The sequence below is a fragment of the Perissodus microlepis genome, chromosome 17 (assembly GCF_051167445.1).
Source record: "Perissodus microlepis isolate ML-2025 ecotype Zambia chromosome 17, ASM5116744v1, whole genome shotgun sequence".
Classification (NCBI taxonomy): Eukaryota; Metazoa; Chordata; class Actinopteri; order Cichliformes; family Cichlidae; genus Perissodus; species Perissodus microlepis.
The window spans coordinates 31,470,594-31,485,137 of NC_140477.1; the positions used below are offsets into that span (position 1 = coordinate 31,470,594).

The 14,544-nt window shown below is 40.1% G+C and overlaps 1 protein-coding gene across 3 annotated transcripts in view; it reads left to right on the plus strand.

The window, feature by feature from the left end:
* Positions 1–14,544, plus strand: part of ddah1 (dimethylarginine dimethylaminohydrolase 1) — an 88,202-nt gene that overhangs the window by 63,170 nt on the left and 10,488 nt on the right. For all 3 annotated transcript variants that reach the window (XM_084910976.1, XM_084910978.1, XM_084910977.1), the window contains 3 exons: positions 1,752–1,851; positions 4,935–5,008; positions 10,140–10,259. In XM_084910976.1, coding sequence (XP_084767102.1) covers positions 1,752–1,851; positions 4,935–5,008; positions 10,140–10,259 — 294 coding nt within the window. The remainder of the gene's footprint in view (positions 1–1,751; positions 1,852–4,934; positions 5,009–10,139; positions 10,260–14,544) is intronic.

Here is a 14,544-nt window from a genome sequence, read left to right on the forward strand (position 1 = left end):
CCACACACAGAACAGCACAGCCCACAGGGCAGATGCTTTCACTTCATGGGGGCCATTATGGTTCATGTGGTGATTGGGGACCCTTTGGGTCAGGTCACATCATCTCCAGTGATTCCAGAGGAAATGCCAGAGTACTGAGGTAGTGGGATGCCTTATATAAGAAGGAAACACTGGCCGGTATGTGAGGCCCAGTAGGTAAAAAGTATGCCTGCTTACATATATAAATAGACACTTCTTTTCAGCTTTGGTGTGCAGACCTGGCATCACTAACAGGAGTTTTTCCAACCATATCAATCAGTGTCTGAATTGACTCATTTGAGTGAAGTTTTATTATGTGTGATGAATTAGTGATGGCACAAGGAAAAACTTTGCCAGGACATGCCAAGACTCCAACGCCATGACACACAAAGGCAGCATAACACATGAACCGAATAAACATCAAAAGCACAAGTTGTCTCTCACCCATCTGGATCGTTCCTCGGGACCTGACTCAACCTTTTATTTCTCACATAACCTATCTACAAACCTAATTAAATAGAAAGCAGAGTGTGGCTTGGCAACGCACGAAGAAAAATGAATGGGATTAACTGTTACCTATACAGCTCTTTATGTACTGCACGCTTTTGCTGTCAGAGCTTTTAAGAAACCACTAATGAATTTGTGAACCCCAGTTTCTTGGAAGAACGCTGTGTTCCTCCTGGTTAACTGAGATGAACATGCAATATAGACAAAACACGGAGGATTCCACAGTTTTACTTCTGGAAAGTGAGTGGATTGGAAGTTTGCCATTCGGGTTGTGAATCACTGGGTCATAAAGCCACTTAGTTGTCCAAATGTCCTGCTAGGTGCTAGCGATTCCAGTACACCTGCTTTGGATGCCTTCGTGCACCACTGCCGATGTATGCGCAGGTGAGGAGAAGGTAAATCTGTGTATTTGCAGGCCTCCCCAGTGTTATCTGGAAGCACATGGCAGTCTACCTGGATGACCTCATGCTTTGGCCTTCTGCAGTTGAAGAGAAGCAAAGGCATTATAGTGGCCAGGCTGAGGTCATAGTGAGATAGGGCCTGTGGAAACACTGATGCTCCTGCTAACATGACTGGCCTTGGAAACTACTCCCGCAGGAACCCCAAAAAACAGGACAGTAAAATCGCACTGGGCGGTCAGACAAGAGAGGAGATTAGCTGAAGGTTGAGCCAAAAACAGACCAGCTCTTTCCCCCAGGTTTTGAGTTCAGCAGAGGGGACATACAGGTGAAGTGTGGATTTCCCGTAATATTCCATGAGGGAGATGTATTCCATTATATATGCTAATAATCACCAGGTGGCAGCCATCCTTACATTCCCTTCCTTTTAAGCATATTAAAGACAGATGACCCAGAACAGAAGGACAGCAGGAAGTATTTGTGCTAAATTTGTGCTGGTCATTCACCGTACCTATTTTTCCACAACTTCTGCCTTGTAAAAGTTTTAACGCACTTCTTACAAAATGACATCATGTCATGGCTCACTGTAATGATGTCACCATAACCTGTTGGGGAGAAAAGAGTTTTTTTCATTACAAACAATCTCGTGAACCAGTATTTATTTAAAATAATGCGCCTCGCAGAAATCGGGGGAAGATCCTGGATCATATCATAATATTAGGAAATGCTGAAGTAGTTTACTGTAAGTCATCACAGTTCTGTTTGTTTTTTTTTATGTGCACACATGTTTTAACTTTAATTCTGTTTGTGTCCTTGTTTTTCTGCCAGACGGAGGCAATGAAAGGGGCTCTGAAGGATTTAAATCTGAACATTGTGGAAATGACTGATGAGAATGCGACACTGGATGGAGGAGATGTCCTTTTTACGGGTACGTCACTCTGCCTCTTCAATCACTGTATTTTATTGATTATTCATTAACCTTTGTCTGGTCATTCCAAACCAGCAAACTGAGACTTCCCTCTTATTTTTGAGTCCCACAACATCAACGACACCACTTCATAGATCTGAACCAGCCAAGATATTAATATACTGTGGGGATTAGAGAAATATTTTGCTGCTATTGGTCATAATCATCATCATTACCATTGCATTAATAATACAATCTGCAGTATTGTTATTGCATTCAGATGTTTAAACATATTGGCACCCAATTAGCCTTTATTACAGGTGCAGTTATAACCACTTTAAACTGTTGAGTTGAATCTATAATCTTAAATGCTTTTGAATGCTTTTTATAATCTTAAATGTTTATATGCAGATTACATTGCATTATAAAAGAAAGGCCTAACTCTGAGTACGCTCTGTGCCAAAGTAGACAGGAAGCGCAGGCTTTTGCAGAGCGTGTTTGTGAAAGTGAAACTAAAGCAGAGTCTAAGTGTGAGTTACTTTGAGGAGTTGTTGGGAGGATGCTATTTGAATAACCAGGTTATTCATTATTGTCTTTTATTCATTTATATCTTTTGATTAAGCTTTTAGTAGAGGTTCTTGATTAAAACATTTATTCAACATATTACAGATATAGTTTCAGTTAGGTTATTATGCACATGAGAATTGGCCTCTCTTCTCATAAGACAAAGTTCGTGTGAGGTCGAGCCACACACACACACACACACACACACACACACACACACACACACACTGTAGGTAGGCTTATGTTCTAGGTGAGAGTTCAGATATATTTTCTTGCAACTGCAATGTTCTTTTCAAACTGTGTTAAAAGTCATTGTGGTTTTGATTTGACGTATGCATGTATTGTATCTGATGACGCATGAGGGGGCGTTAACCCTGATGAATCAAAAGCAATCTGAAGTGTCTTTTTGGGCGGAGATCTACAGCTGATGTTTTGCAGTGTACATCTCCCCACGCTGCTTGTGTTCATTAAAATCATCGTTTGACTCATTGTTGTTATTTTGGAATTCCTCCTTTATCCCTCCTCAATATTTGAACCCTTAACAATATCTAAACACTTTTATGCACATGGACTGAAATCTTGCAGTGCTCCCCCTGCTCAAGGAGGCACATGTACAGGCTCATCTTAAGTTTGTGAGTGAACATCTAAACAATTCAGAGAAAAACTACGTGCTCCCGCTATACTTAAGGGAAGAGAAATAATGAATATGATCTAAAGAATCCCAATCCTATTGGAAATCTGTGGAGAGAGCTGAAGCTTTAAATTGCCAAGCTGCGGCCAAGAAACCTAAAAGATTTAGAGTTTTTGTAAAGACGAGCGGCCCAAAATCTCTTCTGAGATGTGTGCACAACTGGTGGAAACATCTTAATGCTGTGCTTGCCAACTGGTTTCGCCAGTCTGCGATTATAAATGTACAAATTCAGCAGGAGATCTAATACTTATTTCATCCACTGTAAATATCAGCATCCTGATATTTAATCTCTTGCAGTTCATTCATGAATTGTATTTTAAATAACTGGGGGTCATGCAGTCAAATGGTTCACTGAGCAGTTTGATGAAGTTACTTTTTTACTTAGACCTGTACAGGTTAAAAAAAAAAAACTTCACAGAGAAACCCAAGTCCTTAGTTTGTAGCTTGAATTCATCGAGGTTCAGGAATGGCTGTTTTGCTACAGATTAATGTGTATGACCAGAGGCCAACCTGTTGTGTCACAGAGAGAGGTAAAGAGGAGTCATGTGATCCTTTTGTTTCCAGAAATATAGTATAATGCTATCATCTGGAAACAAATAGTGCCTTTTACGTGCTTTTCAGCCATTCACCATTTTGTTTAAGTTACCTTTTAAAAACAAACTTAAACCTGTACATTTAATCTGTGTACAGAAGGCCACCTACATTTTTGTATACGGTGCAATTAAGTATTTAAAAAGTGTTTAAAATAATTACAAACACAAACTTCACAGTGAGGCCTTTATCTTTATATTTTATATTATAAGTTTTTATATTTAAAACAAAGTCTTTGAAAGCATGAAATGTCTCATATCATGCAAATTTGAAGTCATGACTGTTGGAATAAATATCTTAAGGGATGAGGAGAAACTCTATAGCTAACAACATATAGTCTAAGGAGCTTGGAAAGAAAAGTGTCTGGACTTCTTTAAGTTGCTTGAAGATGTTTCACCTCTCATCCAAGAAGCTTCTTCAGGTCTAAGGTCCTTCAGTTCCAGACCTTCAGTTTCAGTATCTTCTACTACGATGATCTGGATGACTTTGAACCTTCACAGACATACTAACAACACATAGAACTTGGTGATTTGCTGTGTTTAAGTTGTATGAGGACTACTCTACTTGTTAGAAATGTAGTGATATGGCAGAGGGTAGCCTCTACAGTTCATACTCTATGTGAGCAGACAGTTGCGTGTCTGTAAATATGCATCTGTGCTTTGAGATCCTCCACACAAGCATTCCTCCATGTGACCTCGATGACCCGGTGCCTCAGTGAACCTAGCTGTACATCCCACCGACAAACAAGACCGTCGTGTGCCATTCTGCACAGTAAGACCACGGTGCAAGCAAGAGCATGGTGGTCTTTTATTAGATTTTCTGTATGTTCACTTACAGTCGTGAGTTAAAATGTGGGTCAGTATCTTCTCCGCTTCACAGACCACTAGGAAAATGCACAGTACAGTTAATTGGGTTTCTAGACACTGGCTCTGTGCTGTTGTTCCTTCCAGCTGAAATTGGTTTCACATGGCAGAGCTAGAAACATTTCCTGTTGGCAAGGCATGTGCTAATGGCTTATAGTGTAAAGGCTCAGCAGCAACATTAGGAGCCCATCCCTTAACTCAGTGTGCTGCTCAATACCTCGCCAGGCATTCAAGGCTTTCTGCCTATGTGCCACCATACTAACCACAGTTGGCCCCCCTTCGCAGGCATGCATAAAGTACACGGTGTGCTGTCTGGAGTATTCTGCTACTGTAGCTTCTCATGCTTGCTGTATTGCTGGTTTTCTGTTCGCATACTTAAAAGATTCTCTCTACAGGTCGAGAGTTCTTCGTGGGACTTTCCAAACGGACCAATCAGAGAGGAGCAGAGATCTTAGCAGATGCATTTAAGGTGAATTTATGTAGCAAAGTAGTGCCTGCATTCTTGCATGGAAATGCAAATAAGTTGGTGAATGTGGGCTACACTTGTTTGTTTGTGCTGCTGTTGGTTCTTTAGCTTGTAACGTCTGGCCACTGAAGAAGATAGTTTAAAACGTCTTTGTCATGGACTGAAACAAAGTGTCAGGAATAATGTTTAACATTTGTTCAACTACAAATGATCGGGAAAGAAGGGAAGTTGCTGAGGATGAATTGTACCTAAAGATAATAGGCTGAAAAGCATCAAATGTTCTGTGTAGGTGAGGGAAGCTGTAGTCACAATTCTAATTCAATCCATTGTTTCAAGTAAAAGTAAAGGCTTGTCACTGGAAAAGTTCACAACTGATCCATTACATAAGAAGTAAAAGTAGTATCTCAAATATATTTCCTAAATAGCAGTCAATATGAAAACATTCTTTTTAATAATCTTTTTCTTTAAAGCCTTCTGCAAGCAATTATACATCTCAAACAAGAAAGGAGGAGATAAATGTGATATCAATCATGGAGGCTTTAGGCCAGGAGGGTAATAGTATCATCACTCCATTCATCTTGTTTTTTTTTTTTCATTAAGCTCTGCCGCCCTTTTTTTTTTTTTCTCTAATTCCATTTTGTTCTCCATCCATCTCTGCCTCACTCCTTCCTTTTGAGCCATTATATATCTTCATCGTATATAGTCTTCTATCTCTGCTTTCACTTCTTCCTTTGCTGTATTCACTTTGCAAATCCCTCTGAGGACATCTGATGTACCAGTCAGCATTGAGGCTACTTTGTGGACATAAAAAAATACCTGTTGTTGCTAGGAGATGTGAAAACCCTTTCAGGACATCCCACTGAGTGTACATGGAGGTACATTAGCCCTTTTTATTGTAAGCCAGCATTAGCATTCAATGAGTTCTGAATCCCAAAAATATTCTGGAGGGCCATTTGACATCTTCTGACATAAAGGAGGGTGTAACACTGAATAAAAATAAATAAAGCTTGAAAAGGTCTTTCTACTTTTTATTATTAAGCTCCACTGCGCTCTGAGAGTATTGATTAGTGCAGCTGTAAAAAGTCCCTGTAGCAGTTAAGAGTTTGATCCTAGTTCCAGATTTCATCTGCCTTTGAGGCATTTTTAATCAAGTGCTGGTGCAAACTTCTGCCACCTCTGTATATAATGATTAAAGAAAGTAGTTGATGACACAAATTAAGCTGATTTGGGTGAGTAAACCTCTTAATTAGTTCACAGGCACTTTCTTCCTGTCCCATTATTAACCTCAATCATTCCATTCACTCATCACTGCTGTGATGACACACTGTTATTCTCATACTCAGCATTCTCATATCAGTGCCATTACTCAAAAAAGCAATGTATCAAATATTACTCAGTACTCTCTGAAGAAAGTATTTTTTTGCACTTCCCTTTACAATATTTTTATGCTTCTCAGCAAAGTGGCCTGAATCACACTGCCACATAATTACCAACTGACAATATAGACCTATCTGGGGTCTGCATACACTCAGCTTTAACATTATTCCGCTAGCTTTGTGTTAGCCGTCCAGATGTTTACAAAAAGCTGATGTTGTGTCCAAATTGAGGACAGTTACGTGTTACATTACTGGAAAACTGTAATCACAGTTTTCGGGCAATCATTTTTTGTAGGACATTCACAGTTCCATCAAAAGTTTTATCACAGGTAAAAAGAAACGTCCTGGCTTCCTCCTGCAGCACAAAGACGTGCAGCTAGTTAGGTTAACTGGTGATTCTAAATTGCCCAATAGGTGTTAATGTGAGTGCGAATGGTTGTCTATCTCTCTGTGTTTGCACTGCAACAGATCAGGGATCTGTCCAGGGTGTACCAACCTCTCGCCCTGTGACAGCTGGGATCGGCTTCAGCCCCGCTGTGACTCTAAAAATTGGATAAGCGGAAGAGAATCGATGGATGGAGTTAAATAAGAGATTAATTTCTTTATGCCAGTTAAATTTCTCAGAGAAAGACGTGAAAAAAAACACTTGTTCGGTGTAATGTGTTATGTGGTATGAGGTTGTTTCTGTTTGTTATAAATAAATCCTAATTAGAAAATGCTGATGTAAATCGATAGTGCCATCATCATTAATTGTGCTTCATTCTAGATACTTAATTCATTATTGTGTTATTCAGCTTTTAGATAAATAACATTGGATTGTGCTAATTGTGGGCTACGTTGTAGTCAAATTTTTTTCCCCAAACCTTTAGTTTTCATTTATTCCATCAGGTTGTGCATAAAGTGTTCTGAGATATAGCTGAGGAAACATTTGTCCTCTTAGACAGAAGTGGAGCCCCAAGCAGCTTTGTTAGGGCCAAATAGTTACGGCCAGACAACATCGTCAAGATATTCCTAGATCAAAAAATGCTGCTTTAAACTACTCGGTGCCTTTAGAGGACTTCTAGAGATTCACTCAGTTTCCATGCAGATTTATGTTAGCCATGGCTTGCTTTTCACTACTACATCCATGGGAAAAAAATACAACATAAAAGCAATATTTCAAGCTAAACCAAGAGATTAGCTTCAGGGAAGACTTGGACAAGCAGGCTGCAAACAGGATCACAGTGGTTGGTCACAAAGGTTGAACCTGTCTATCCTGCTGGCTGTTCTTTTAAAGTGAAGATGTTCTGCTTGACCTATTCGTAACACTTTTGGATTCCCTCTGAACAGTCATGACAAATCCAAAAAGCTGGCTAACACACAAGTTCAGAGGTGGGTCATACTGTTCAAGAGTTGAACGCATTACCATAGCCTGAATGGCCTTACTGTAGTGCTTCCATCTTCCCATCTGTATCTGATTTGAATTCCTCATTATGGATTCCTCTGTGTTTTCTGTTATCTCTGATAAGACAGGACTTAATGATGCGTCTCTGGCAAAAGACAGTAGGAAAAATCACTTAAGCGTTAATTGTTGTTCTTTCCGTTTTATATCAGATGGATTTCTCCTGTCGCTGTTGTTTTTTCCTTTCATTTTCAAATAAAGGATCACTTTGTTGCCAGGTTATTTAGTAGCCTACTCCACAACTGCATACAGATGTTGATTATCTCTTTATGGTCCGCACAGAGGTCAGGGTAATTGGTGTTATTGATGGGGTCAGTTTATTTTGGAAGTAATATAGAGGTTAAACCGCCTCTTTTCTGCCATGGGTAAGAAGTGCTGACCAGCTCAGCTTGCTTTACCTTTCTCTTCAGTCAGTCGTGTTTTCAGCTAACAACATGGCAGCTGGTGAAGATGAAAAGCAAGCCTTTCTTCCCTTAAGGATTTATCTTGGTAAGGGCGAATGCATGACTTGCATTTCCAATTTTGCACAGAAACTTCCTGTTTATGGATAAGGAATGAGAAAAAGATTATACAATTCAGTTGTTCTCACTGGAAATCAGGAAGACATCAGCAAAGGGGGTAATTTAGGTCTTTCATGTGATGAAATGTGACAGTCACAATAACTGGGTGAATTATGGTGCCGTTTTATTGATGCAACACAAATATTTACTTAAACTGTTAGCATATAGTTGAAAGAAAAAATGGGGTGTAATGACGGAAAATGTACACTTCCTTTGTAAGTTTTATGAAGCTGAACGCTATAAAAACCCCTTCAAAACACATTGCGTGATTAAGAAAACATATGGGCGTCTGTTGGAAAAGTTCTTTTCTTAGGTGCGAAGTTGAATTTATAAGGTCATCCAAATCTATTCAGGAACAAAAGGTCTTAGAAAATAAGCTTCGAGTCTCTTTATCCTGTCAGATTTTAAATTGCATCTTGGTATCACTTCAAGGTTTACGAATCACAGTAGGATCCATCTCCGGCTTAAGAAGTCTGTCCCACATAAAGGCCTGAGTCCTTGCTTCTAATGTTTAATCGCTCGATTCCTTCTGCTGGGTAAAACAAAACAAAGTAAAACAATGTTTCCCTTAAATATGCTGCAACTCCAACGTGGCCTTAAGGCTTTAATCCTTGCAAAGAAGGCGGCTTTCAACGGATGTTTTAATGAGAGTTCTTAGTCCAAAATCAACCGTTAAAGGCTAAAGGTAAATGTAAAACTATAGGTTCCAAAACAGTTCTGCAAAAACAAGCCATACAGCTGTCAGATAGGATTTCTTTAATCCTATTTTTATTGTTTTTTATCCTTGGGGTCGGAGCTTTAGAAGCCTGTATGATTCTTTTTCTCATTAGAAGTGGTTGCATGAACGCTAAAGTTCTCTGCCTTAGTTTAAACAGCTATGGTCACTGGCAGGCAGGGCCGAGTTTTGCATTTCTGTGCACCAATCAGGTTTTAAAAACGTGTAAAGAAAAATGCGATGGCAGTCACGATGTCGCTATAAATCCAATCAAACCCTCCCACACAGTCTTAACAAACGAGGATGTTTAGCAGTATCTTTAAAGCGATTCTTACGTAAGACACTTAACATTTGAAACGTTCCAGGGGTTCTGTGAAAACCAACCAGCATCCAGGTGTTAATAAAACTATTATCGCTGCCAGTTCTTCTAAGTACCCTTTATGTAACGTGTGTTTTTGTAACACTTTTAATGGCAACATTTGGTTTGCAGATGTCCCACAGCCAGAAAAAGCCTTTCAGAACTGCCTCCTACAAGGTGCTGCGTAATCTCCCCGTGAGCCCTGAGATCAACAGCATCTCTCAGACCATCTTGCTTTTTCCGCTACTGAGCTGTACAATACTTTATTTCAATGCCACTTTAGGCCCCATGATACCACACAGATCACTGCTGAGCTTTTACAATCTACAGTAAAACTTTACACACACATATACATATAGCCCTATATTATAATGAATGATGTTTTAGCTCATTGTTGTACTGTAGTTTAATGGATTGAGAAGCATTGTTGCTGAGTAGTAACGTGCTTTTGTATCATTTGTTTAAAACCGTTCGTTCACCCACATTCAGATAAAACGCCTTATCCGTCTTATCAGTAAAGAACTACTTGAGGAAACCTGTTAGCAGGTGATGAGAAAGCCTGTTAAATATTTAAAGCTACAAGCCCCAAATGATTAGCATTACCTGAACCTGTCCTATCATCATGAAATGAAAGTCATATTATTTGAGCTTATTAAGCGTTTGTAATGATATTGTGTTTTACAGGACTATGCTGTTTCCACTGTGCCTGTGCTCGAAGGCCTGCACCTGAAGAGCTTCTGCAGCATGGGAGGACCAGGCCTTATTGTAATCGGCTCCAGTGAACCAGCACAGAAAGCCCTCAAAGTATGGAGCTTGTGTATGTGTGTTTATGTATGTACACCGTAACTATGCTCTCCCTAGCTGTAGTCATGGAAACCTGTGAATTGATGTATTGGCAGTCTTTTCTTTATTTTGACGCACATTGAAGTAGTGGATCCTTTTTCTTTTTTTTGTTTCATCGTTTGGTTGACGTTTTGCTTGATCCGTTAGTATGAACAACCCTGAAAGAATAACGCGACAAGACAGGACATTGCACGTGTTGATTCAGAGCAGACTCCCTTACTTACAGTTTGTTGGCGGCTTCCCACTCCAAGCACATTGAAACCACCTGTCACCTAAATCCATCCCCATTAATTCATATTCTCAGCTAATCTGCGGGGATTGCCCCTGGCGCTCACACTCCAGCTTCAATTACGACTGTATTGTCCTTCCATTAAACAGCTTGAGCTCATTACTGCATAAAAGGCTCCTGTATCGATCGAGCTCCAACAACAGAAACCCGGGGACCGCCAAGACCGAACAGAGGAGACTGCTTACACCCCAACAGAGACGGATCGCTCGTTTGCACCAAGAGTGCAATAAATCTCGGCCCATCCCTCCCATGGAATTATCCCCCAAAATTCCCAAACATTAGCATGTGAACTTTTGCAGTGGCACAAACAAGAGAAATTCAGCGAAATGTGTATTTACACAACACAAAGGCAGGCAGTGTATATATAATTACATAAGTATGAAGACTTACAGGCAAGCACATACACCTTTGGGCTTGACAGGTTCCCTCTGGCAGTATTCCTCATTTACCTTCTAGTATGATATCTCCCCCTGCTGGCTCAGCACTAAAGAGTTACACTAAGCGACTTTTGCTTGATTTACAGTATCTCAGAGAACATCAGGCAGCTCTTCCTAAGAAGGCTGAAGTACTCGAGAGAAGCACAAGGTTGGCCCTGTTGGTTTTGTAAGCATGTTTGCATTGCTAAAGTGTTCCCAGGAACCTATGCATCATTGCATAATAGAATTAATTTATAATCCAGTGCCAGCTCATTAAGATTCCTGCCTGTTTGATCACCCCAGTAATTAGCTACTGGGGCGAAGAGTGGCCGCTAGCGAAACTTAATGACAGACTGCTCGCTTTCTAATTATGGCTTACGTCACCCTCTCTCTCTCTCTCTCTCTCTCTCGCAGCAATTAGCTCCTGTTTTAAAGGGCCTTTAACAGCCCTGGATTTGTAATTAGATAATGTTCTTTGTGTGAGGGAGAACGAGATCTTATGAATGCAGATTTAATGAATCCAAACTGTTCGTTTGGGATGTAGATGCAGCTTTTCTGGCGACGAGGCTCCTTGTCGAATGCAGCAGACACTTTGTGCAAATTAAAGTTGGAGCCCAGCTAATTCATTCTGTCTTTAGGGAGCTGCGCTTTGCTGGCGTTCAAGAAAATTTGGACCTGCCCTTATTTTTATTACGGGGTTGAGTAACGCATTATTCATTTGCAATCACAAAATAGCATCGACGATCTGTAGTTTGTATTTTGGCTATGCTCAGGAAGGCTGAGCGCACCGCGTATCTGTGTTTAGCAGAATGACCGGATGGATTTCATCATCCATCTGTTGCTGTCACTGCCAAGCTTTTCTCATGAAGTCATCATCCCAAAATACAGCCTGTGTCAGAGGCTGCAGCACCCTTTCCCTGTAATCTCGCACTACCCCCCTCCTTCCTACAGCAGACTGCCCGTCAGGCTGTAGATCATCGGTGGCCCCTTTACCCAGCCTAGCTTGATTCATGAGCTCATTGCTCTCTGTTGGTCAGAGTCTGATCTTCACCTCAAGGATGCTTACACGCTTGAATTTTATAGATAATGAGGTGACGGCATGGTGAAGGTTCTGTTGGAGATTTTTTTTGATGACCAAATCCAGTGTTGGAGAGTGTAGGTTCCAGATTTGGATTATTTATGGATTGAAGCTTTGTTTCTTGTTCTGTTTCTCCCATACTACATACTTACTCCATACCACCGTTACCATGTAAAACAGTCATAGATAAAAATCTAGAGCTAAGTTGACTTTATATCACCTCAGAACCATGATTGTCCGAACAACATTTAACAGCAATCCACCTGATAGCTGTCGCAATATTTTAGTTTGAGCAAATATAAAACTTGGCATTACTATCTAGTCCAGGGGTGTCAAACATAAGGCCCAAGATCCAGAATCGGCCCACCAGGGTTTGGAAAAATTGGTTTTATGGCTTTTCCTCCCCCATGTGCATATCAAAATAAATAACTAATAGATAAACAAAAAAAATCCTAAACAAAAAAACCCAGATTTTTACTCAGTAAAAACAAAACAAAAGAAAAACAAAAATGTAATAATTACAGGACAGTCTGCGCAGTGTGCTAACAGAACGTTTTCTGTAAATTTAAACAATTATTTCTTATTTATCCCCAAAGCAGCATTTCTTTATCATGTAGAGAAAACAAGACGTATCAGTGGAACTGTACGTCTTTTTCTGGCTGTATGTGGCCCATAATGTAAAACAAGTTTGACACCCTGATCTAGACCTTCACAGCATGTTCTAGGTTTCCTCTTGTGATACCACTGTGTCCCTGAATCAGCTGTAGAGGCCGATGGCAGCAGCCTTAAACATTAGATAAGTGTCATCTGAAATTTCCTGCATCCTCCCCCTGCGTTTCCTTTTTCTGTGTACTTTTCCACTGAAAACATTACACTGCAGCAATAAAATACTAGACCAGGAATACCAAACATTTATGGTCCATCAACAGGAAGCAATTTCAGTCTCATTTCCTGTCCAGATATGGAAGCTGCATCAAGTAGTATTTGTCTTGTGCGTGATGCCGCCGCTCAGTGAAAAGCAGTATTGTATAAGTTTTAAGCAGTTTCTGGGAAGGATTGCTAAAGTGAGCATTAGAAATGTTCACACCACGTGCCAAGATAAAGATTCTGCTGATTGCCACATAAGGTCCTGGAAATTGTTGGTGTTTTTCTAGACTGCTCAGGTTTGTCATTGCCCCAGAGGGATTTTATTACCATCCAGTAAATATTTAGTTTGAGTAGCTTTTGAATGACTACATTTTGCTGCCCAGTTACCACTCTTGTGTATTAGCTGGACCTCAGCCATTGTTCGAATTAAGTCCGTGTCGATTGACTGTAGCTTAACACTTGGTGAAGATCCAGAATGACGACGTTAAAAGCCACTATTGTGTAAAGGTATCTAGGATAATTTCCCATACGTTTCAGTTCTTTAGGCTTAAGATTTGATTCAATTAAAGCATCTTTAAGTTTAGAAAAACACAAAAGAGGTCTGCCCCCTATATTGATTGGCTGCAGCGTCTGGCAGTGAACAGAAAACCAGCTGTTTAATTAGTCAGGTGAGGATTTAATTGAATTTCATGGATCAAAATTTTACATGAAACATGAGGAAATCTTGCTGTATGTCATTTCCCTTATGCGCATATTTCCCCTTGAATTTAATGAGAAAATGAAGAGTAAAGCAGGAACAACTGGGATCTTAGGTGGAGTCGACATTTTACTCACTCTTAATACTCGCGTGTGTCACAGACCGTGTTGGCCCTCACCCTGTGGACTTGAGTGTTTTCATTTAGGGCAGTTGCAGTCACATGACACTCCCACGAGTGACCTGGGAATGTCTGATTACGCATCTGCCGACGTATGTGCGCACACTGCTGTGCTTCGTCCCGCAGCCCTGCACCCAGGAGTGGCATTTGTAGCTGATGTTTTACCATTTGTACCATTTGTAAATAGAAAAACTTGTTATAGCTGTTAGATGTACAAAAACAGTAGCTTCGTTGACAGTTTAGTGTACTTTTATAATGCAGCAGTCATAATATTACGCAGTGAAATCTTTTTTTATACCAACTCTGTTGGTATAAACAGTGGTTACTTAATGTGTTTGCTTTACATGCTGCACCTTCTAGAGATTTCATGTCCATTTAACAATGAATCTCTTAAATTTTCTATTGGCTCTTACTAACTGCACGCTTGTTTCTCTCTTTACCCTGACCAAACAATGATGGTGCTGCCAGAAACCCTAACATGTGTCATTTCCTGTGTCCTGAATACTTTCCCAGGAAAGCACTTAGAACAGCACATTTGCTGTTTGGATAGGAATAGGTGACTATTCACACTGGAAAAAGGTTGATTTTCTTTTTCTGTGAGAAGTGTGAGTATATTTGACTTATAATGCAATGGACATAATAAAACGTTCAGAGTAATGTATATTTCTATATAATGGCCTTGCAGTAATTGACCTTTTCCAATTTCTATAGATGCCTTTGT